At 40.0% G+C, this 25107-nt stretch overlaps 2 protein-coding genes across 6 annotated transcripts in view; both read left to right on the top strand.

The window, feature by feature from the left end:
* Positions 1–17753, top strand: part of ERCC3 (ERCC excision repair 3, TFIIH core complex helicase subunit) — a 17985-nt gene extending 232 nt beyond the window's left edge. Inside the window, exons 2-15 of the mRNA XM_031056745.1 lie at positions 695–702; positions 860–1096; positions 1719–1768; positions 2680–2815; positions 3023–3187; positions 4166–4370; positions 5342–5656; positions 6778–6962; positions 9458–9660; positions 13031–13127; positions 13316–13433; positions 14631–14749; positions 16586–16738; positions 17094–17753. Of these exons, the coding sequence (XP_030912605.1) occupies positions 695–702; positions 860–1096; positions 1719–1768; positions 2680–2815; positions 3023–3187; positions 4166–4370; positions 5342–5656; positions 6778–6962; positions 9458–9660; positions 13031–13127; positions 13316–13433; positions 14631–14749; positions 16586–16738; positions 17094–17228 (2126 nt within the window). The 3' untranslated portion in view covers positions 17229–17753. The remainder of the gene's footprint in view (positions 1–694; positions 703–859; positions 1097–1718; positions 1769–2679; positions 2816–3022; positions 3188–4165; positions 4371–5341; positions 5657–6777; positions 6963–9457; positions 9661–13030; positions 13128–13315; positions 13434–14630; positions 14750–16585; positions 16739–17093) is intronic.
* Positions 17754–24476: 6723 nt separating this feature from the next.
* Positions 24477–25107, top strand: part of LOC102033475 (cytochrome P450 27C1) — a 19544-nt gene continuing 18913 nt past the window's right edge. For 3 of the 5 annotated variants that reach the window (XM_031056762.1, XM_031056755.1, XM_005415777.3), the window contains exon 1: positions 24477–24923. In XM_031056762.1, the coding sequence (XP_030912622.1) occupies positions 24597–24923 (327 nt within the window). In that variant the 5' untranslated portion in view covers positions 24477–24596. The remainder of the gene's footprint in view (positions 24924–25107) is intronic. The other 2 variants (XM_031056766.1, XM_031056772.1) reach the window with 2 other exon arrangements.

Here is a 25107-nt window from a genome sequence, read left to right as displayed (position 1 = left end):
CTGCTGCGGGGTCAGGCGGGGAGCGCAGGCCGGGCCGCACTGTGCACGGGGAGAGCCTCGGGCGCGCCTGGGAGCGGGGTTTGATGCCGTGCGGGGCGGTGCGGGGAAAGGAGCTCCGGCAGTGCCTAAGGGATTGCTGCAGCCCCAGCGGCGCCCAGGGGATTGTTGCAGCCCCAGCAGCCTCCAGACGGGGTCCTCGCTGGTCCGGGTGTGCTGCGGACCGGGCATAGCCGCAGCTCAGCCAGACATCTCGGGGAGGGCTGTAGCGCAGCGCGTTGGCTGGTGGCACGAGAGGGATCTGTCACTGCAGTGATACAGTAGCAGGGTTTGTATGTTGGAGTGAAACGGCTTTAAGACAGGCTGGTCTCATCTTCCGTAACTGGTGCCGTTTGTTTTCTGTGCCCTTTGAAAGGGATGTCAGTAAATTTGCCAGTGTGTACCATCTAGGGAAGAGGTGGTTTCCCAGCCAGCTTCTGCACGGTGCCTGTCATCAAGTGCTGTACAGGCACCTGGGGCTGTGACACCCGAGTGCTGCCTTCATTCATTCATTTGTTCATTCATTCTGCAAAAAATGAGCAAGCAGTTTTTTTGTTCCAGGGGAATGGGGCTGGAAGCTTGCCTCTAGTCAAGCAATTTTTTTAGCATTAAAAAAGAAGGAATAACCCAGCATGTCAGTCTGGAAAAACTTTATTGATCTGGGTGGTGTTTATTCATAGTGCCGTGGAAGGAACATGGATAAATTAATTCCTGGACCATTTTCAGAAGACAAAAGTTACATGTTTATTCATTTTCTTGTAACTTCATTTGTGAGATTCAGTTCAACTAACACTGCTGTGCCTTCATTTGTTTATTTCTGTAGGCTCCTGATGGCCATATATTTTTGGAAGCCTTTTCTCCAGTTTACAAATATGCCCAGGACTTTCTGGTTGCCATTGCTGAGCCTGTGTGCAGACCCACCCATATTCACGAGTACAAGCTGACTGCTTACTCCCTGTATGCTGCTGTGAGTGTGGGCTTGCAGACAAGTGACATCACCGAGTATTTGCAGAAACTCAGCAAGACTGGTGTCCCAGATGGGATAATTCAGTTTATCAAAGTAAGACTATTCTACTGGCATTGGATATACATCTGTTTCTACTAAGGAATTCCTTTCCTGCTGCCTCTGCCTAATTGATTTATTGTTTTTTAGTCATTCATCACTTTTAACTATCTTATTCTTCTGTCATAGTTTCTAGAGAACATTTTTTTCCTGTCTTTTTGCATATGATATTGCTGCACACGTACTATTTTCATAATATCGCCTTTGTGGGATTTATTGAAAGTACATTTAAGTGTCTGTGTAGATAATTTCAGCCAGTACAACTTGTACATGGGGAAAGTTTCCTCAGATTTGCTCTGAAGGAAAACTGAGAATGTAGGAAGCAGTCTGTAATAGTGGGGCACTATAAGACAGCCTGCTTTATCCTGTGTGTTTTCACAGTCTTGGAAACAGTTTGAGATTAGGTATAAAAAGTGACTATCTGTGACTGATCTCCTCTGTGAGATGATGTGAGCATCTTCTGAAAATACCTTTTCAGGTTTGTTCCATGAGCATAACAGCAGTGCATGTAAATGTTTTGTGGTAAGGTGCTTCTTCACAAAGACCTAAAGCCATTGCAGTGTTTGGTCCTAAACATGGAATCTTTTTTGCATGTTCCTAATGACTGCTCTCTTTGTAGCTGTGCACCGTCAGCTATGGGAAGGTGAAGCTGGTTCTGAAACATAACAGGTGAGTGGCTTCTTCCTTAGCTCTTGTGGCAGCAAACCCTCCAAATGCACAGCTGAGTGAGTGAGTGCTCTCAGGAGTTCTGGAGTCTCACAGCTGCCAGCTGAGTGTAGCAGCTCTCAGGCATCACTTTTACAGCTTTTGGAAGTGTTTAATACATTAGCTGATGGATTGTGTTTGGCTGTCCTGAGCTAGCGCTGGTTGTCATGACGTTTTTAAAAGTAGGTTGCAAATTTGATATTGTAGTTTGTTTGTTTATTTCTTGGACTTGCAATATGTCTTTTGAAGTTTTCAAATCATTTGGGAAAGATAAGTAAATCAAGTGGCAAGAGGTGGCTGCTTATGTGTCTGTTGAATCTGATTTGTTTTAAAGTCAGAGGATAATGCTGGAAGGGGCCTGGAGAAGTCAGTGCATATTCTAACTGTGATCTCCAACCAGCATCATCATTGAGGAATCTCCAGGATGCATCAGTTTTAAATTTTCAGGTGGTTTGTGTTCTGGAAGTTTGGGGTTTTGTCTTTTGGGCTTTTGTGGTACTGTGGACAGGACTTGAAAACAGCACATTTGGTGTTTTCACAAACTCACCTCAGTACAGTCAAAATTTACTTCATTTGCGTGCCACAAGTAAGATGTGTATGTGAGAGGTCTCTGTGGGCATTTCTGCTGGAGTTTGCCACTCAGGTTAGGTTAGAGAGCGTTTGAGTAAGATGGAGGGATGACTGCACAGTACATGATGCTTTTGGTGTGAGGCATCTTTTAAAAATTTTGCTTGCCATAGTGTCTTTATTTTTTAATTAGCCCCCCAAGACTGGATGCTTGAGAGTGCATCTAGTTATGCATCTACGCCGCTCTTTCTGTGAGTTATTCAGTTGATGAGTTCATAAAAATATTTTCCTTTATTCTTTCATTTTAGGTATTTTGTGGAAAGTACCCACCCTGACGTCATTCAGCAGCTTCTGCAAGACCATGTAATTAAAGAATGTCGCCTGAGAAATGCTGAAGGTGAAGAGACAGAGCTGATTACAGAGACATTCACAAGTAAATCAGCGGTATGTCCAGCCATATTCTAAAATTACTGCAGTGACTGGAGGTAAACTCTTGAGTAGTTTGGAGTTGCTATTGTTTGTTTGTTGTATCAGCTTCATTCTGCCATTAACAAACTCTGCCTCTTTAATGAGCCCGAATTTGGGGAGAAATGTGGAGCCAGTGTGTCTCTAATGAAACTTGTGGTGAAAATTCATGTTCCTCTATTTCAGATTTCCAAATCTAGTGAAGGTGGCCTTGGTCCATCAACTTCACAGGGAACAGATGCTCAGAATAAGCCAGATGTCCCAGCTGACTTGTTTGAGTTTTATGAACAGATGGACAAAGATGAGGAGGAGGAGGAGGAAACGCAGACGGTGTCTTTTGAAGTCAAGCAGGTATGAATATTGCAGAGAAGCACATAAGCATGAGAACTTCCTAGGCATTACTGTGGCTCTTTGTATGGTAGAGGAGATCACTGGAAGTCATTAACATTTCTTTCCTTTTACCTTCCAAAGTTTAGAATCTTAGAGAGTGGCAGTGTGGGTGTTGTTCTTTCCCTGCCTGCAGAATGCAGTGCTCACAGGCCAGAGAGGCTCCAGGGACTTAGGGAGGTCCCTGTCACGTGTGGCTGAGTATTACTTAGTTCAAGATGAGAATTCAGTGGAGGGCTACTTTCAAAGAGCTTGTTTTTTTTTCCTTTTCCCTCCTGCTTTTGGTTTGTAATTCATGGTTGCAGAAGGAACTCTTTCTTGGTGGTTTCAATTTCATCACTTGAGAAAGGGAGCTGGAGGTTGGTGCACAGTCCTTGCTTGACCTTCAGAGAGCTTCTATAGAACTTGTCAAGTTGGTTTTGGACTTGGTGATTTTAATTATGCCTTAGTAGGAGAAAAAGGAATTTAGAAAAGGATAACTTAGTAGCTGTTTTGTTTATTTGAAAAAAGCCAACCGAAACCAACAACCTCTTGGTGACTGATTCAGCCTGTCATTACCTTGGAATAACTTCCGTACAGGCTATGGAGGTTTTCAGGGTACCAGATGTGCAGCTTTATGTAACATAGAGAACCTTACATGTCTGTTACTGAACTCTTTGTTGCAGGATTTCAGGGTATAGTTTAGTCATTGCTGGGCAAGCAGCAATCTGAGCTGAATGTGTCACGTTCTTCCATCTGCCTAAAGAGCCCTCTCTAATATTAACTGTTCAAAGTGTTTTGGGGGCTGAGGTAATCACAGGTAAAGTTTCCAGAATAAGACTTCATAAGCATAAAAAATAAATGTAACTTCACTTGGTACTATGTAACCTAGTTTTTTTTTAGGGAAAAGAAATTAACTCAGATGTGGAGAATTTATCAACTGAAACTTTGTTTCCTCTTCAGGAGATGATTGAAGAACTTCAGAAGCGTTGTATCCATTTGGAGTACCCCTTGTTAGCAGAGTATGATTTCAGAAATGATTCTGTGAATCCTGATATCAATATAGATCTGAAACCTACTGCAGTCCTCAGGCCTTATCAAGAGAAAAGCCTAAGGAAGATGTTTGGGAATGGACGAGCCAGGTCTGGTGTTATTGTCTTGCCATGTGGTAAGTTTCTGTGTCGGTACTTAGACAATTTTTTGTTTGCCTGTAGTAAAGAAAATTCCAAAGGTGACAGCTGCCTGGATTTCAGACAGCAGCAGGGACTGTTCTGGTCCCAGTGTGCAGAGTCCTGGTGGTGAGGCTGTGCTGAAGGAGAGCTGGGTCACAGAGCTGTTGGTGTCCTGGCAGGGGCTGGGGAGCAGCTGTGGTACCTTCACAGTGCCAGTCCTGCTTTTGCTGTGCCCACTGCCACCTCTGCTCATCTTCCCATGAAATGTAAAGCTGTTGGCATTGGAATTTGTTCCTTGGTTGGGAATGGGGGAACTGGAGGGAGCTGGGAATACAAAGGTGGCATAGAGGGGTGTCCAGAGAAGGAAAGAGCTTGAGTGTACAGGTGCTGGGCAGGAGAGTTTGAGGATGAAATGAGAAACATGCTGACTTGGACAGCCTGCAGAAAACGGGGAAAAGGAGCAAACAGGAGGCTGTGTGCCAGTGCCCTCAGTACTGGGAGAGGAGGGGGCACATAGGAGCTGTGATGAGGGCCTGAGCGTGCATAAGGGATGCTGGGAGAAGTGTGAAGGATGGGAAGATTTAAGGAGTTGCTTTGTGGGGGAACGTGTAACTGGCAGAGACAGATAAATAGAGCAACCCTAGGGAAGCTTTCTGTAGCCACCTGTAATTTAACATTCTTTTAAATTAAAAAGCATTAGAATGATCACTTCTAATTGTCAAAGCCATTGTTTGCAATTGTTTTCTTGAGGAAATACGGTTTTGTCCTGTAGACAATCCAGCTGCACTTTTAAGAAGTGAATACTTGATCTCTTTATGACTATTGTAGCAAAGAAACAACAAAGAAATTCCCCTTTGCATGATTTCATATCCTCTCATGGTTTTCCTTCACTCTTTGGTTTTGTTTTCCTCCTACTCCAGTGGCCTCTGAGAGATGCCTAATGAGTGTCACTCCTTCTGCCCTGCAGGTGCTGGCAAGTCTCTGGTGGGAGTGACGGCCGCGTGCACCGTGCGCAAGCGGTGCCTGGTGCTCGGCAATTCCGCCGTGTCTGTGGAGCAGTGGAAGGCCCAGTTCAAGATGTGGTCCACCATCGACGACAGCCAGATCTGCCGCTTCACCTCTGATGCCAAAGACAAGCCCATTGGCTGCTCTGTTGCCATCAGCACATACTCCATGTTGGGGCACACGACAAAAAGGTCTTGGGAAGCAGAAAGAGTAATGGAGTGGCTTAAAAGTCAAGAGTGGGGCCTTATGATACTGGATGAAGTCCATACCATTCCTGGTAAGGAAAAGGTGTGCAAACCTTCCATGTTGCACACATTGTTCATGTCCTTCTGTTCTTGTAGAAGTGGTGGTTTTTTGCTGTTCTTCTCATGATTCTCATGGGATGTAGTGAGTAAACCCATGGCTTAGGGTTTTGGAACAAGTAAACTGCCTTGTTCTACTTTTTTTTCCCCCGATACTACATAGTTTAGCTGACCGCTAGTTTTCTGAACCCTTCAAATTAGGCACTGTGTTTCCTGTAATAGCAGTGTAAAGTACAAGCTCCCCCGTGTAGGCTGATAAAGTGCTCTTAAAATACCTGAATTACCTTTGCATAATTTTGCTGTAGACATATTTGAACAGGAGAGGAATTCATCTGCCTTCTTCTTGTAGATGCAGTGGCACTGCAGGCCAGCTTTTAATTTCTATGAGTAATCATAGTGATTAACATCCAGAAATAACAGCTGTCTTTGAAATTGCCATGTAATTGAGATCTGTACTACTGGAAAGCAATAATGTGCTATTAAAGTGTCTGTGGAATAATCCTGGCTAAAAAAACACCCAAGATTGTTAGCTGTTCTTCCTTATTCTTAGTTGAATATATTTTGGTGTCTACAGAAGTAGACCTTGGTGATTAATTGCCATTTTGTCAAAGTAGCATACTGGCACTGTTCTGTCACTTTTGTTCTTGCTTAGTTTCATAGAAATGAAGGTACAGCAACTCCTCTGTGATTTCTAGCAATACTAAAGATGAGTAATTCTGCCATATCCTGCAAGTCCTGAATGTGGCAGTCAGCCAAGGGTCCTTGTGTCATAGTTCTTGCTAGGAAATAGTAGAGACCCAAACCAAACCGTGTAACCTGTGAATATATTAATTTTCTCTTGGGGAATGGAAAATAATAAAGAAGGTTTACTGGGATTTTCAGAGTATACTTGGCAATGCAAAGTAAAGCTGCAATCACTATGAAGTTTCACTGTGACACAGATTTGTTAGGAGTGTGTGTGCAATGGGGTACAATTTCCCAATGCTGTGCTTGCCTTATGCTCAGGAGTTGATGAAAATATCTTTTTAAAGTTGCAGCATTTGTCTTCTGAAACCATTCAGGAAAGTTAACAAAAAATTTGTCTTGGATTTTTTAGCAAAAATGTTCAGACGTGTGCTCACTATCGTCCAAGCTCATTGTAAATTGGGGCTGACTGCTACCCTGGTCAGAGAAGATGATAAAATTGTTGACCTGAACTTCTTGATTGGACCAAAGCTCTATGAAGCCAACTGGATGGAGCTGCAGAACAACGGCTACATTGCTAAAGTCCAGTGTGCTGAGGTGATGCTCTGCTTTTTGGTATTAGTGTTTATTTAGTATGCTTATAAAGTAGAGAAAAATTCTTGCAGCTCTTATGAAAAAGAACAATAGTAGAAATTTTTAAACATGTAAGAAAATACCTGCTTATTTTCAAGCCTGAACATGTGAGGGTGAAACTTGAAAACATAGGACTGGATTTTACCATTCTTTCTAGTATACAGATGTGACCTCTGTTCTTTACAGCATATGGATGAGAGGTAAATCTGGTATTGAAAGAGGTGAAAATCTTTCACACAGGCACATTAGAATGTTAAAGTAATCTTTCTGGAAGCCTAATTCAGTGTATTATCACTGGTAATTGACATGGAAGATACTTAGGGAAGAGTATAACTTTCTTCAAGCTGTTATTTACAATGTTTCCATGTAAGCATTAGGGGTTTGTTTTTTCATGAACTTGTTTGGTCTCCTGTTGAATGGAAGTAAAGTTTTAGCAGCTGCAATGTGTTATGGTAGAGTTTGGGTTTTTTTGTCTTTGTGTTGTTGTTATTGTTGTGGTGGTTTATTTTAAGCCTGTCTTGCTAATTTCATGCAATTCTCCCTAGCTCTGGTACTGGAATAAAATACGCAAATGTAGGTCAGCTGTTCTCCCTTTGAACACTGTGCAAACTGGAGATTGTAGAAGGAAAAAAACTCATTGCTTTGAACTCATTGAATAGAAGTGAAAAGCACCTAGAAAATAAATGTTGAAGGGAGAGTAACCAGTCCTCAAATTCAGGTTTGCATTTAGGCACTCTGGTTAGTTCTGCTAGGCAAAATTCTCAGTCCCTGAACTGCCCTTTAGTCATTTAAAAAGGAAGCATGGGCTACCTTCTATTCTGAATGATGGGAAAATTCTGCAAGTTTCTATTCCTTAGGCCAGTGTTTTGAACTAACATTTGATGACTCTACCAGAAGCAAAGAACAAAAAGCCCAGTGTTGAGTCCAATTTGTGCACAACTGCTTTGCATATTTGTTTGGATTTCCTTGAGGAGTAGCACCATTAATCAACCTGGTTTATTCCCCTCAGCCAGGAAAGGTGTCTGGCTCACTCTTCATGTGCAGTTCTTCCCAGGTGGCTGGAGAGGGCAGTGCTGATGTCTCATAGGGCAGGTCATGGTTGTTGCAGGTGTTGCTCTTTCACTGCTCTAAAAGAGAAAGAACAGCACAGTTTAAAAAGTTACACAAAGTTCAAAAAAACACAACAAACCTGTTATTTACCTGTTTTTTCAGAGTTTTATAATTTACAAATAATCCCTTTTTGAGCAGCCATACTAAGTCTTTGGATTGGAATACCTGTCTTGCAAAATGTAAAATGAAAATAAAAAATAGGTGTGTTTGCCATGCAGTCAGAGGCATTGAGAAATAGATGAAATTTTTTACCACAGTCAGTAAATTCAGTATTTGTATCTCATTTTCACTTTGATGTAACTGTCTTCTGGTTCAAGAGTTTTAAGTGTTTCATGTAGACAGCACACAATAACAACAGAGCCTATTCAGTGCATGAATTTCTTTTAATGTAGTCAAAGGATAATGAAAGCATCATCTGGCATTTAAGTCACTGGAAAAAATATTTTGAAACAAAAAATTAGGTCTTATCAGTACAGAACAATTAATGTTGTTTAAATAAACTCCTCTAAATTGTCATAAACTTCCTTAGCTGAATGGTGGTTATGAAAGAGGCTTTTCTCTGTGGTAGTTTGTTACTTTCTGTTGTGCAATGGATATGAGAGAATAACTCATGTAGAGCAGAGTGAATGTTTCCCAAATTATATCCCCTATGGATAGTGTCAGATGTTATCAATAGTGTCACTTCATTGGCTTAAACTAGATAATTTCTTCTTTTTTTCATGCTAGAATAGAAAAAATAAACCTAGACTTGTTGAAGTACTATGGTTGTTGTTTACATAATAGAAGAATTGCTTAGGTATCCTGGGGTGATGTTATTGTCTGTTGAAAACTTCTAATCAGTTGTAGTGTTTTGGAAATTCTAGACTCAATAGCTGTGGATATATGGAGAAAGATGGGTGAATTTGTTCTGTAATGAAGACAAAATGTGTCTCAGCATTCAGAATATGGATGAAAATGAGTCTTTATGGGAAAAAGCTTTGACTGCTGTGAGAGGGAGACTACACAACTCATTCCCTTTAATTACTGCTTTGTAGGAAGTAGTAGTATTTAGTAAATTATTTAGGTGTGAACATGAAGTAACTGTATTTCAGTCTTGTTCCAGTCCCACTGCCTATTTCTGTCATGGATCTCAATGCCAAAGCATTTGTAAAAACAGATTTTAGCTGTGCAGGAGACTTCAGTGACTGATAGCTTTCCTTTTCGTACAGAAATGACTGTGTTAAGATATGTGACCTACACTATACAGAAAGTCCTAATGCATTACCAGCCCCCAATATCTTTTCACTCTCACTGGGATTAAATAAGTAAATAATGGAGTGTTACCTTGTGTGTGTGTTTTCTGATTGTAGGTATGGTGCCCAATGTCACCTGAATTTTACAGAGAATATGTAGCTATTAAAACAAAGAAAAGGATACTGCTCTACACCATGAACCCAAATAAATTCAGAGCCTGTCAGTTCTTGATTAAGTTTCACGAGCGACGGAATGATAAAATCATCGTCTTTGCTGACAATGTGTTTGCACTGAAGGAATATGCAGTCAGACTTGGGAAGTAAGTGTTCAGCCAGTGATGGCACTGTTGTTTTCCTCCTTCCATGACAATTTCCTTGCAATCTCACAGCTTTCAGTAGTCTTTGATATTTTTTGTAATGCTGTAACTCCAGTCCTCCTGCATAAAAAGCTCAGGAGGGTATTTTTGGATGGACCTTACTGGCATTGCATCATGATTTTGGTATTTGAAAAGAGTCTCTGTTTGGCATTTGTTTCAGAAAAGTTTACATCCAGGACTTTGTGAAAGATTTAGTATTTTTACTTTATTTTAATTAGTAAAAGCCAATGGAAAAATGAGGGGGTTTTGGAAATATCACTAGAACTGTTTCTTTAATGGATGGTAGCTTTCTGTGTCTCTCTGAGAAAAAGGTTTTCAAATATATACTCTGGATCTTTCAGGATGGTCTGAGACCCAGGGCCTTCTTCTTTGGGTTCTCCAAAGTTCTTACCCTTGTCTAAAAAAACTAAGACAGGCTTTTTTGGTATATGTGCTGTACTAGTGCACTGCCTAGAAGTGCAGTAATTGTTTAGTAAACTAAAGGACATTTCTCCCTAGAGCTCCTTGATTACCTTAAATGACTGTAACATGACTGCAGTTATGGGAGGTTGTGCAAACAGGGTTTAATGAGGGGTCAGCATCAGTCTGTTGGTAGGATTTGGGGAGGGATGGTCAGAGAGAGTTTGTCAGGATCGGGCATAGAGCGATTTTTGGGAAACATAACCTTATAAGCTGGTCTCATCCTTTCTTTGACAAAGCCAAATAATCCCTTCCTTGCTGGAAGCTGTGGGGTATTTTGATGGTGTATGATTTCATGTCTAGGAATTTCAGCAGTATTCGTTAGCAAAACCTCAAACAAGCCTTTACACTTTCCAAAATTCATGATCAGTTCTGACTGCATGTTAAGGGGCCGTGTGGTGCTGGCATGCTGTGACATCAAATAGCAAGCAGAGCTAATGGTGTTGGATGAATTCCAACACCCATGATCTCTTTCATCATTTTTTTAATCTGTCTGGACAGAGATTAGCTGTAATGATGCCTCTGGAATGTCTCTAGCAGTGTTCAGTGTACCACAGACAAAGCCTTTAGCACAGGCAATGCTGGGGGGCAGGGGATGCTATGAGGCACAGTAGTTCTAAGTGGGGTAGATGCTGTGGAAGCGTGGGAGGAAAATCAGTTGAAGAAATAGTAGGTGGCCCCTTTTTATGTTCTGGAGGGAATTCTGTGTTTCTCACATCATTTATGAAGCTCCAGGTTATCCAGCTGCCACTATTAGAAAGAAAGCACAGGCTTGCTGTGCTGGACAAAGGTGAGGTTTGTTTTAACTGGAGGATTTTTGCTGTGAGCAGACTAAACCAAAGACAACTGTTCGTTTCTGCAGGGCAGGAACTCTGTGTGTAGAGGAGAGAGCAGCCCCGTGGGTAGAGCAGGAGTGCTGTGTCTGTGTGCCCAGCAGGAGCACAGCTTCCCACTGCCCTTCTCATGGCCTGACAGGAGCCTGTGGGCTGGGTGGGCTCCTCCATGGGGGGAGAGGTTGCCACAGTCTGGCTGCTTCTGCTGGCTCCTCCCTTAACCCTCTTGCCCTTGGTAGTGGGAAAGACCATGCACATGACGGGAATTACTTTATCCGCAGTTTTTGGGGCCAGAGAATCCAAATTTGCTCAGCCAGCTTTCCCTCTGTCATGATTGTGTCATCCAGTATAGCATAGCTCATGTACTGCCTGGTTTCACTGGTGTTAGGAATATGTTTAAGTCACTGTTTCTGAAGGACTGTGCCTCTGTGGTTTTATCAGTTATGTCAGTTAATGGCAGAGGAATCTATCTTTGCAAATCCCTCAAATGTCTTTTCTCAGTGAGGAAAATGAGTCATTAAAAAAAGAATCCATTTAGCACTTAATGTTGTAGATTCAGAAGAGTACTCAGGAATGACAGTGTATCACTGTCAAGTAGGGTCTGGGCTAGTTAAAATGAAGGATTGATAGCCAGGAGTTCAGGACTATTCTGTTCTTAATACAAAATGTTTGAGTGCCTTCTTGCCTTCTTACAAAAAGGAAGGCTCAAAAATTTAGTTTCAGTTTAAATCTGCCATTTAACTTCACAATTTAAATACTACATGAAATTTAAAATAAGACTTAAGATAATGCTTAATGCTACTAATTTAATAATGAAGATATTTTTTCAGAATTGATTCATTTGCTACTTTCATTTTTTAGCTGTTTTTTTCTGAAAGTCTGCTTAAATACACTAAAAAGAATAATTAGATTACAGATTACTAGGATTGTTTGATAAAAAACCCTAGAATAAAGTTTGTAGTAAAGAAAGCAAGAGGAGCCAGTGCACAGGGATTATTTGATAAGAATAGAAAACCTAAGTCCATGCACTGCCATGTTTATGTTCAGCCATGATCTATGTGCAATACTAAATGGAAAATTTGAGCTTAGTTCCTTGTGTTAGAAATAATTTATGGAACTGTGAGCAAAACAGTAATTGGAAAATTTAACTCCTATTGTTTGGAGATTCTTGGTAACCTTAATTTGGAAAAGTAGTACAACAGATGACAAAGCAGTGGCAGTGCTATCCTGCATGCAGCTCACTGTTTTTGTGTGGGCTCATCTCTTCTTAGCTTTTTGGTTTTTAAACTCTGCTTAGGTAGAAATAAAACAGTCAGACACTGGAAAATTCACAGCAATTCAAGTTATTCATTAAGTCTGTGAGTGACTTGAGTTTGTGTGAGCCTTTGGGATTGAAACATTAAATGTTCCATGTCATTCATTGTCAGACATCAGAAACCATAGGTGAAATGCCACTGTGAGCTGCTCATGAAATGTTTGAGGCCTTTGCATCATTTCAGTAAGCCCAGAACATATTAGAAGGCAAGACGTTAGCCTCAAAAGCAAAAATAATTTTCCCAGAACAACACCCAGCAGCCCATTTGTGACATCCAGCATATCCTTGATAGAGAAGCCTGTATTTTCAAGTGTTTAAACAGGAAGCAAAGGTTGCAGCTGTAAATGTGCTAACTCAGTACATTTGAGGAAAAAAAGGTCTTTAACAGCTGCCTTGAGTCTTTCATGTAGGCTTTCATGTATTCAGTCTGTTGATATACAGCTTCATTGGTGCACGTAATTGCAAAACATTTGTAACTGTCAGAATTTCTTTCTGGCTGACTGGGTTGCTGCAGAGGGTTCCACAAACCCCTGGGCAACTGCCATGAAGAGTCAAACAAGCTAAAAGTAAACTGATATCTGTACCAAAATCTGGTTTGTTTTCATACCTGCTCAAAGATGTCCTGCGCTCCTTGCCATGGTACCTCATAAGAAATGAGTGAGAAATCTTGAATTTATTTAATTTGTATATGTTGTGTTCTTTTCAGACCCTATATCTATGGTCCTACTGCACAAGGGGAAAGAATGCAAATTCTACAAAACTTCAAGCACAATCCCAAAATCAACACTATTTTCATTTCCAAGGTGAGGGAGTACATTCAGTTTGTCCTTGTGCCTATCTTTGGAGTCAGCTTTTAGAGTCAGCTGCACATGCATGGTTTGCATTTGACATCTTTGTATCACAGCTCACCAAGAAAGCTGTGCTTTGTATTTGGTGTTGGCTGGGGAGATGTGGAAATAAGAGACTGCTCAGAGGTGCTGCTCTCTTGCAGGTAGGGGACACGTCCTTCGATCTGCCAGAGGCCAATGTTCTCATTCAGATCTCATCCCACGGTGGCTCACGGAGGCAGGAGGCTCAAAGGCTGGGCCGAGTGCTGAGAGCCAAGAAAGGTAAAGGAGGTGGTGCTTGGGCTCTGGGCCTTGGATCACAGCAACCTAGAGCAGGGGAAACTGGATGTTCATGAGGCTTCTTTATACTCTCCTTATGTTTTAGTCAAAGAGAATATACCTATATACCAGCAAATGAAAATGAAGCATTTTCTGGGTCAGTAAACTTAGTGATGAGAAAACTTCTAAAGGGCAAAAAAAGCTGAAAGAAAACTGACTTTCTATGGCAATTCTCTCACTTTTTCATTCCTTGATATTTTCTTCAACATGCAATTGTTTGTGTTGGATCATAGTATTATTCTAAGAAGCAAGCCTCTAGAAATCACATTTTTGACACTGTAGATTACTTGCTTTTAAAAATTGGATTTGGTTTTTGACTAGTGTGTTTTTGTAAAACATGGCCAAAGGAATTTTTTTTGTTTAGAACAATTACTCTTAAAATACTTTCTACTCAGACTTAAGCTCTGCATATACTTATTTTAATACAAATAAGTATATGCTTTAATACAAGCATTTTGTATATTTTATATATTTTAATATTTTAAAACAAGCAGGTTACAGGTAAGGCTTTGTTTGATAATGCAAACAAACCCCATGTTAGTGAAATTGACAAAGTCTTAATGAAATCCTGAGTTTTAAAAGAGAACCCTGTTACCAGGGTAACAGATCTTAAGGACTGTAAGTGTAAAAAAAAGTTTATGCACAGCCTGGTATGTGCTGGTCTTCAGGTAGTGCTGTGAATTCTTAGCTAAGTATCTTTGCTTCACTTTTTTAATTCAAAAACACTGCAAACTCTAGTTCACATGGATAAAAATTTTCCTTTGTCTTTTTCCGCTGGACTTTTCTTGCTCTTGACTTTTCACTTCTTCTTGACATGATAGACTTAAAAACAATTTTATCTTTCACCTTGCCTAGCAGAATAAAGCAGCAGATTCTTTTTAGAGCACCTGTGTGATGGTGTTAGTCTACATTTCCTTTTCTGTTTTTGTCTTTTCACCTATCCTCAAGTTATTAAGAACAAAAGTAGGAGTTTCCATCCTGTGTCAGTCAGTTTATGCGAGGTCCGGGTGCAGCTAGACAATGCAAATGGTTTTTGTGGGGACAAGTTACTTAAGAACCTGTTTTCAGTATTTATTCCTTGGTTGTTCTTTGTTGCAGTGTTCCAAATGAAACTAATCACTGAGTGCTTTTGTCTCTTAGGCATGGTTGCAGAGGAATACAATGCCTTTTTTTATTCCCTTGTATCCCAAGACACTCAGGAAATGGCATATTCAACAAAACGACAACGGTTTCTTGTAGATCAAGGTTATAGCTTCAAGGTAACTTGTTCCTTGTATTTATTATACTTGAGGCCTAAGAATGTAATTTTCATATTGTTTAGTGCTAGTATTTGGTCCAGTACTTGAGAATTCTGGTTGTGGAATGCATTGATGAAGGATTTTCTTTTCACTTTTTGTTTAGGACTTACTTTCTTCTTCCCATCTCTCAATAGGTTCATTCTTTCTTTGCCTTTCATCCAAAAGAGAACTGGAGTAATACATTTTTGCTAAATCCACATATCTTGTCTTTGCTTCTTAAATATCAGCCTTATTACAGTTTACTGCTTGGAGTGCACTGCTAGCTGAGGGGTTTTTTTTTGTTAGCTAACCAGTTGCCTTTGCTACTGTATTTTTTTTTTTAATTTTAGAGACTAAATGTAGGATATACTAAATTTTAAACCAGTTGCAGAAGAACTCTGTATATTAAAGAATTAGGGGTAACTTTTAGACAGAGCATCAGTTGGACAGCTTAAAAGATGATGCAGTGGGAATTCTTTCCATTCTATGAGTCATGCTAACACTGTTTTGCAATCAGAGCTGGAAACAGGGAAATACAATTTAAAATGGATTTTTTTGACTCTTTTTTCTTTATTTTTAGGATGACCATAGCACATATCCTCCTAAATAAACAAGGAGTACCATAGTGTTCCTTTAGCCATGTAGGACTGATTGCTTCCATTAATGGATTTTTCAGGCTTGGAGGTTTTCTCAGGAAAACGTCCTTTTTCAGACTAGATATTCCCACAAATAACAACCCACGGACCTGATTATTCATTCCAGTGTTTTCCTAACCCCATTTTTGAAAAATGGTACTTGGCAGCTAATAAGGATTTCTTTTACCTTAAACTTTATTTACAGTGTTTTTGTGATCTGCTCCAACCCAGACTGCTGAGGTAATTAGTTTCTAATTGTATTGACTCAAGAGGTAAGCAGAAAAGATGAGGGAAAACACTACATAATCAATGGTTGAATTTGAATGTCTTTCTCAAAACCATGTCAAATGTGACATTTTCAAAATACCTCTGGTTAAGAAAGTAAGCTGCCTGTTGCAAATCTTTATAACAGAAGCTTGAGATCTTTCAGTTCTTCAGAAGGGGAGCTTTGTCAGCTGATGGAGCCCATGGCACTGCATTGCCAGTAGGTCACATGTGCCCTGCACCCACAGTTACCAGATGAGTTACTGAGAATTCCAAGGAGAACAAACTTAACTGAAGTTACCCAGTGTTTAAGTACTCAGAGGCTGGAAGAGTCCTTTTGCTCTGTGACTGATGATCTGTTGCAAGTTGCTGCACTGTCTCCCAACAGCTGTACATCTCAATTTGTTAGGAGCTTTTCCCCATTGTCCTGAATGCTTCTTGCTAAAATTCTAAGTCTCTGCAGAGCTAGTGGATTATTTTTGCTGAATATAAAATACTGGTTCTTAAACCAGATAAATCTAGAGCATACAGCATGACACCAACCTTGCAGAAACTTGAATACATGTCTGAGTTATATGTGCTTTGGTCAGGTTTTTGGTCAAGCTGGTATAAACAATGTTTAGCTGACATGCTGTGCCCAGAGATTTTCTTTCTTCTTTTCCTTTTTTTTTCCCCAAAAAGATTTGTCTCTTGCATTTCCAGATAGAATATAACAAGAGCTGTGAGTGTATATATATATACATCACTTAGCAAGATTTTATCTGTATCTGTGCTATCTGTAGTGTGAGGTTGTTCCAACCATTGATGAAAGTTGAAGGCAGTTCCAACAGGATATGGAATCAGAAATACTTGTCTTGGTTTTGAATAGCTAGCAGTGAGGAGGAAGAGCCCTCACCTTGTAGTGTGCTTTGTTTCTTAGGTAATCACAAAGCTGGCAGGCATGGAAGAAGAAGAACTTTCATTTTCAACCAAAGAAGAACAGCAGCAGCTTCTCCAGAAAGTCCTGCAAGCATCTGACCTGGATGCTGAGGAGGAAGTAGTTGCTGGAGAATATGGTTCAAAGTCAGCTCAGGTAATGAAGAATTCTTTGACAAGGATGACCATAGGTGGGACAGAACTGGGCCATTTTATTTTCATCCAGTTCTAAATGTGATGTTGTCATGGATGGCCTGGTAGCTTTGTGAAACATCAGAGAACATATTTGTTTTTTAATCTGTATTAGCCTTTAGCTATTGGAATAATTCACTTGTTGGGCACTCAGAAAAATTTCAACATGGAATTTGTGTCCTTCTCCATCATACTTGAAGGAGAAGGTAACAGATCTATCATTACAGATTTTGAAGTAAATCTTCTAAGTCACATGCAATGCCAATATTTTAAGCCTCTGACGCCACCCTAAGCACGTGTGTGTGCTCCTTGTCCTGCAGGTGTCGCGCCGTGCAGGCACCATGAGCTCCATGTCTGGGGCAGATGACACCGTGTACATGGAGTACCACTCCTCCCGGAGCAAGGCATCCTCCAACAAGCACATCCACCCCCTGTTCAAGCGCTTCCGCAAGTGACCCTTCACACGGCGGCTCTGGGAACGCCACCTGTCTGTGTGTTCTGTTACTGCAAAGGTGGAGCTGGAATTTGTGGCAGGTCCTTTAACAGACTCTTTTATGTGCATCTGTACAGCCATATATTTACTTACCAATGTATGTGCTCTCGTAGGTGAATGGGAAAGCAAAGAAGGAACTAAATCTTACCATGAAAATATTTTTAGGAACTTGAAGATACAAATATGTCACAGCACATACTTTTTTTGTGTGGCACTGTGCTCCTTGTCTTATGCCCTCGTTTCCTCATGGCTGGAGGGCAGAAGCATATGGACCACTTCATTCAAGAGAAGTACTTGTCTGGTTTTCAGGGTAATTAATAGATTTTATTTTTATCAGCTGAAGATCCTTTTTCAGAAGAGTCCTGAAAAGGTTTTGTAAATGAAGTTTGTACTGATGTTTGAGATATTATTTATCTGATTCTTGTGTCTGCTCAACAATATACTGTTTCTCAAAATGCTTAAATAAAATCATTCAGTGAGCTGAACAGATCCTGTGAGGAGCACTTTACATTATATTTTTAAACTGAGAGCTAATTTATACTTGTGACTTACCTGTGTTAAAATTCTAACAAATAGGTCAGAAATACTTTAGAGTTTGAAGACAAGAAGAAAAAGAGACTTTCTCCAAAGTAAACTCAAGGACAGCATTAGTAGTAAATACAAAGGAATTCTGTGCTAGTTTTCCTAATTTTTCTTGCTACTCTTGAGAAGTTGCTCAAATAAAAGATGTTTCTCTTGTTATTTATATTCTATTTATTAACCATGCAATAAAACCTTCATAACTGCTAAACAGTGCACTCTCACCACAGAGGTTATTATTGAATCAAAAAGCATTTTGACTTCTCACAAGGTGAGTTGGAAGAATGTGTGAAAGAAAGATTCCTAGGTTTCTTTTTTTTTAATGAAGAATGCATTGTAATTCTAGAAAACAATAGGGAAATGTTGGTGGTTTGTGGCAGAAGAATGCTTTTTAATGCTTTAAGTAACACCTGCTTAATAATGTAACATGCTACTTGCTGTTGTATTAAGAGGTGTTATTTCTCTGGTTCTTTGTAGAGCTTTAGGAACAACCTCTGTTGGCTGAAAATAGGTTTGTATAAAGGTTTACCATACTGGAAGGAGCATGCATGGTACAGCTATTCTGGTTGTATGACAAACATGCTTCAGAAAAATACTGAATTCTATTTCTTATTAGCATGAATTGTAGAAATATTGGAACCATTTAATAATTGAGAACAGATGGTGCTTGGTTTTGGTCTCTGTGTCAGAATCAGGTAATTTTTAAAAAGTGAACTGATCTGCCTCAGTTTAAGCTTTGTTTAGGCTCTGAGCCTTACCTGTAACACTTGATTCCTTCTCTCGTGCTGAGTCTTCTGCCTCAACCTGGAACCAGCCATGGCAGTGCTGGAGTGGCTTATATAGAAGAGATAATTGTGCAGTATTCTGGTGCTGATTTCCTCTCCCCATTTTAAAGCATTATTTACTTCTGATACTAGTTTGGATCAGCTCTAATGGCAACAGCTAGTAGCAAAATGGTAATTTAGTATAATGGGAGGGGCCTGTGCATAATTCTCTCTGAAAGAGCTTTATGAATTGCTTTGAAACAATTCTCCACCCTTCATAAACTTGAAAAGACTGAACAACCTACTAAATGCAAATGGCTCAATACTGATTCCTGTAATTGTGGAATCACAATTACAGGGGCATGTAGCTGGATTTAGGACTGCAGTAGTTCATGTGTAGTAAATCGTGACTAATGATCTCACTCCTCTAAGTAATGTGTGTGTGGGATGCAGTACATTCAGCATCAAGTAAAGCATGATAATTTTACAAGGTATGAATGACTCCACGCATCAGTGATAGCATCTTGGTATTCACAATTTAGAATTCATGACCTTGATAAGGTAAAGTGCAGTAATTACTGCCTGGTCTTATTCCAGGCTGTAGCAGCAAATGGCAGACTGGTGCATTTACTCACCACAGCTGCGTTGCTGCACTCTGGCAGTGCACCCAAGGGTCAGAGACAGCTCCAGATCTCTAATCCCAGCCCTCTAGGAAACTAAATTGTCCACAGAACAACAGATAGTGTGGCAGAAGTGTGATTCAGATTATGACTGATGCCAGAGGCAGGTGAACTTAGGGGTAAGTAAATTATTTCTTGGAAGTCTGTGGATAGAGGAGGTGTGATTTTCTTGGATGTCATTCAGGGTTCCTTGCTGGCTCCTGCTCCCTGGTCTGAATTCCATACTGAGGAGACTCAATGTTCTTCAGGAATTGTCTTTCTTTAATATTTGCTGCTTGTGTTTCCGATAGGCTACAATACTGAAGCTTGTGTTTCTGTGCCCTTCCTTCTTGTGGCAAACCAGGAAGTGTCCATATGAAGATGTTAATGCTTGAAGGCTACTGTTGTTGCTCATTAAAATGGCATTCTAGATTAAAAGTGCTGTGATGATGGGGTGGCAATTTCACAGCATTACAGCTCAGCCAAGCACCAAACTACAGCCAGTTTCTGTTTCTGTGTCTCCTTATGCCCTCCTGATGGTCATTTTTTGTAATGACATACTTTCCTCTTTGTGTTTAAAAACTCTGGACTTCAAGGCAAGTGGTTCTCAGTATAACTTAGTGTCATATGCCCTGGGAGGCACAGGGCAAGGATCTAAATCTATGAGAAGTCTGCACGTAGAACTGAATTCTTTACAGTTGGCTCATGGGTTTTTATCAAGGGCTGAACAGTAAGTCACAGCAGCATTGGCTTGCTTGTTCTCATTTAAATACCTTATTTTTGTACAATCTTTGATTAGTATTTAGCCTGTGAAGTTCAGATTTGTCCTGTTTTCAGGAAAAAACAGGAATTTAGAGAGCATTTAAAATTCCAAAGAAGTGGCTTCACAACCTGAGAAGATTTTTCAGAAGATGTGCTTGAGGACAGTCACAAAAGGCAAAAAATTATTACTAACTGTATGGCTTTTTCAGTGAAAATGTTTTAAACTACACTGAAATTTTTTGTTTACATTTCTGACAATGCAACCCTTTTTCAGCTTTTCTTTGCAAATGTTCTGAAGAGTGTATCTGTGTAGTCCTAGCTGAAAATGTTGGGCAAAGTTAAATGCCTCCTATAAAATCTTTTATGTCTATAAATTATACTTATTTATACTTGTAGCTATTTCAACAGATATGTAAAACATACAGTACAATATTTATTATACTGGATGTAATAAAATTATGTTCAAATAATTACAAACCAGATATAGCCAAGACTGTTAAAAGGTGAGAATAATTCTAAGAAAACAGAATTCCTGGTAAGATGATAATGTAACCATTGACTCTGAATACCAGTGTTATTGACACAAAGATCTTTGACTGAACTTAGTCAGAGTTCCTGCAAAAAGGAGGGCAAGTTTAAATTGGATTTAGAAATAACTAAACTAAGGTAACAAAGAACAATTAATCAGACCATTGGGGGGTCTAGACTGAGAGAACAGCAGGACTGTGGGTTTGAAGACAAATTATCCAAAAATAATACATAATCTAAATTATCAATAAGCCAACTTTAGTTTATACTGTGATCCCATTACATAGCAAAAGTTAACTAAAACTGAAGCATGTCTGCTGTGAAGGGGCATGTGCTCCAACTTGTTTGAAATAACAAAAGTTCCAACTGACTTGTTACATAAAACATATTTTCAGACTCCAAGGACCAACAGGCTAGGACAAACGTCATTGTTTAAATTTAAAGGACTCTGAATGTGTTTCTGAATCAGTGTTAAGATGTCTGATAAATATATATACTGATAGGTTGTACAAGTAGGAGAAAATATTTATCTTTTAAGTCACATAAATGTGTTTCGGTTGGTTTGTGCTGATGGCATAACTCCTCCCTTCTTTATGGTTTAGTGGCTTTATGTGGAATTGGAAGGAGGTTTTGTATAATGGCTGCTATACTCACCATTATTCCTGGGAGTTCTGTGGCACTACTACTGGACTTCTGTTACCTGAAACAAGTCTGTGTTCATATTTGGGAGGAAAATGGGACCAGACAATGCCAACCCCTCCACCACTTCAGGTTGCCCTCTAAACATTTCATCCTCTGCTGCTCTTTCAAATGTTTGTTGGCTCCTTTCCTTTACTCTTCCTTTCTCTTTTTCAAGTCTATTCTAGGAAACTTTTTTCAGTTTCATCTGTCTCTTGTCACGTAAATTTTGGTGTTTCCTCATAATATTGACTACTGTATGTTCTGCAGTTTTGCAAGTTTGATCTCCAATTCAGACTCTGCAGTAGTAAGGATGTGAAGTGTGTCAGTAAAGCAGGAACATTAGTGGCAATATGTACACTAAAACTCTTAATTTGAAAGTCAAACAGAACCACACAATTACAATCTGGCACAGCAAAGAGAAGTGAATGGTTTAATTACACATTCCATGTTGTGGTAGCCCACATGTATTCACTCACATTCATAAACACTCCCTTCCTGTATTCAGCTATTGAACCACCTTACAATTTGGCTTTTGTTGTCTGGAGTGTTCTTTTTGTACAGTTTACATAGAAAAAGAAACTTGTATCTGCGCTGATGGGTTGCTATGGTATTACTGATGATTATTGTACAGCAAGGTTTTAATAGTGTACCAGAGCTGCATCTGTTAGTGGCTCTGAATTTCTACTCCCTCTGGCAAACTGCCTAGAATTATCTATTACTTATAAATATTTTTGGCCCACTGGTCAACAGACCTACCTCTGGGCACCACCTGCACTACAAAAGAATAGTTTTTGTGGATGTCAGTCTATTCATCTCCATTTGTGCAACAAAGGTACTCTATATAGATTTGCATAATGGCATCTTTACACACCCCTTTAAATTATTCTGTTATATCAAAGAAATTTGGCAACTGTTATCATAAGTGCATTGCCACTTTGTCCTTTCTTAATTTATTTCTTCGTTACACTCTGCATTGCCTGTAATGTACTCTGGAAATTCTTCAGGATGGTATGGTTTTGGCTTTGCTGATCAAACACTGATGTCTCCTTGCAATAACATTACAAGATGGTAAGCAGTAATAGAGGTGTCTCACAGACACTCCTGGGTCGGGACCCTTCTCAAAAAGCACATTCCACTCTTTCTTTAAAATACTAAAAATTTGCTGAGGTTTGCCAGTAATGAGATCTGAAGGTCCGCAGCTGTTTTATGGGCTGCACCAGGTGAGCTCCCTGTTTCACTGAAATTGCAGATTCTCTGAGTGTTTTTACATATTGGTTTTTTAAATGGGGTCTGTGTTTCAGACCATTTTATTGCAAACAAACAGAAATCTAACAATAAGTAAACTGAGGAGAAACTGAGTGCAGGTGGGGTTATACAACCCTTAGTTCCTATGCTGGGACTACTGCCACCTTCAGAAATTCCTCAGAAGGAAAGCAGGTACTGTTCTGGTGATGTACTTCAAGGATAAAGCTTCTGAAACTTTTTCAAGTGGGTAGAAACAATATGTCCTACAATGATTTTCATGGAAAAAGGGTAACGGGGCAAAATAATGGAGAATTCCATTTAAGGAAATTGGAAAAGGTACCCTTAGAGAAAGCTACTACCAGTTGTAAAACTGTAACCTTTACAGCATAATGTATCTAAGTTTATCTCACTAGAATATTAATAGCAGCAGATGCTTTACCTTAAGCATGTATGACTTCAAACTAAAATAAAAAAATCAACCTTACTGATAGCTGTGAGCAGGAGTTTCTAGGAAGGGTGCACATATTCCCTCCAGCAATCTAGAAATTACAATGTTAATATAATTTTTTAAATCTGCGTAACTGTCTCTCTCCAAGCATCTTTAGATAGACACCAAAGAAATAATGTAGATACACTTCATAGAAATGTAGGAAGGAGAACTTCAGAGGTTCCCTGATGATGTTCTCAAACCTGTTCTTGCAAAGCTCAGTGATAGCAAGTATGTAAGGTCCCGGCTGCCTGAATGTGGGATACCAAGGCTACCTGAAAAGTAATCAAGAAATCTGTAGCTGCAAACTAAGCCCATCATCTTCTTCCTTCTCTCTCTGACATGCACCTTTTTTAACAAAAGATGTACACATCTGTAGGCTGTTGTCATGGTTGTGGTAGTCATCTTTCCCAGATGAAATAAGTCTCTCAACCTTTCTTACTTAGTTTTTACAAACCTCCTCATTTCTTTTTCCTGTTGCTCTTCTCTGGACCCTTTCAAGTATGGTGAAGTCCATTTCAAAGACATGATTTTAGCTTAAACCAGCACATACTTTAACAGATTTTATTCCTGTAAAATTTACTGCTGTATCCATAAAGACTGATATGCCTGTCTAACTTCAGAGTTATTTGTTTCAGTGGAGTTATCAGTGCCCAAAGTAATCATGTACACAGACCTAAATCAGAATACAGCCTCAAAAATCTAAGTGAAGATAAATAAGGAAAACAAAAGCTAATAATTTTGATGCTTACTAGATTTACTTTTCCAGCAGTTTATTCATAATTCTGTTCTAGAAATGTGGATCTTGAGACTTTCCTCTGTCCTCAAATTTTATGTAAGTGTCTGACTCACTTAAAAACCAAGATAGTCTCTTCCACATCATTTTGGAAACTAATCAACATTTTACAGATAATCACTAACACCTTTAGAATTATACAGAAATACATACAAAAATAACACAAATACTTTTTAAACTGTGCAGATTTCTACAAAAGTTGACACAAGCTGCTTATGCAGTAGATCCTGTCCAAAAGATAAATCATTCTGCAATACAAATAACACCTCTGAACACTGTAATTTACAGGAATTCTTTTGTGTAAGGTTATTGCGTAAGACCAGTGCTACTTATATGTGGATGCACAAATGTTTTTCAATATGTTACAGGATAATGAACGGTTCTAAGAGAACATCTTGCAGAAATATATTTTATAACACAGGGGAATTAATTAATGCCACCAAAAAAAAAAAAAAAACCAAAAAACCAAAACAGGCCTAATCCTGTTTTTTTTTCTTTTTAATATGAGAAAGATGGGGTGAGATTTTCACCAAACTAATGGGTGAAAGAGGCAAAAACTGGACTTTGGCTGCATGTATAATGGGTAAATTTATCTGATTTGAATTATACAAAATAATAGGTTCGTTCTATTCAAGTCTCATCCCAGACCCACCCCCCTTTTCCAGCCCTAGGGGAGGGAGCGTTAAATAATGGTCTGTGTAAACTGATGCTCATGCAGTAAGAGTTTGGAGAAGTGCTGCTTGTACAAGTTAAAGCAGGCACTGAAGAAAGAGCAACCAAATAAAAAGCAGCTGCAGGAGCAAAGTGGACCCTTCTGAAATTAAAAGACATGTCTTTCTTCACCAGAGTTTTGACGATGAAATGCAAGCCGACACTTGAATGTGAGAGGACTTACTTTTACCAGGCGCTTTTTGCCAGCAGCAGGTTTCCCGGGCAGCCGCGGCCGTGCAGCAGCAGCCAGCCGCTGGAGGTGCGGAGCGGCCGGCGGGGAGCGGCGGCGAACAAAGGCGAGGGGCGCGGAGCGGAGCTGCTGCAGCCCCCCCCGCGCCGCCTGGGCAGGGTGAAGAGCCTGCACGAAATGCCGGGACCCAACACCCTCTACAACCTCTACGAGTTCTTCTGGAAGGACGGCTTCGGCCGCATTCATGAAATCCAGGTACAGCTCCCTCGGGTACTTAAGGCGTTAATCACGCCAGGGTTACTTAAACCTTTCCTCTCCTGGTAAAGCGCCGGTGAATCGCCGGGCGAGCAGCGCCGCAGCCGGGCATTGCCGCCCTGCCCTCCCGCAGGGGAGAGCCGGGTTTAGGGGATCCCGCACCCACTCCAGTTCCCGCAGCCCC

This window comes from Geospiza fortis, unplaced genomic scaffold (assembly GCF_000277835.1).
Source record: "Geospiza fortis unplaced genomic scaffold, GeoFor_1.0 scaffold112, whole genome shotgun sequence".
In the NCBI taxonomy this organism is placed as follows: domain Eukaryota; kingdom Metazoa; phylum Chordata; class Aves; order Passeriformes; family Thraupidae; genus Geospiza; species Geospiza fortis.
This window is presented reverse-complemented; position numbering and strand designations above follow the sequence as displayed.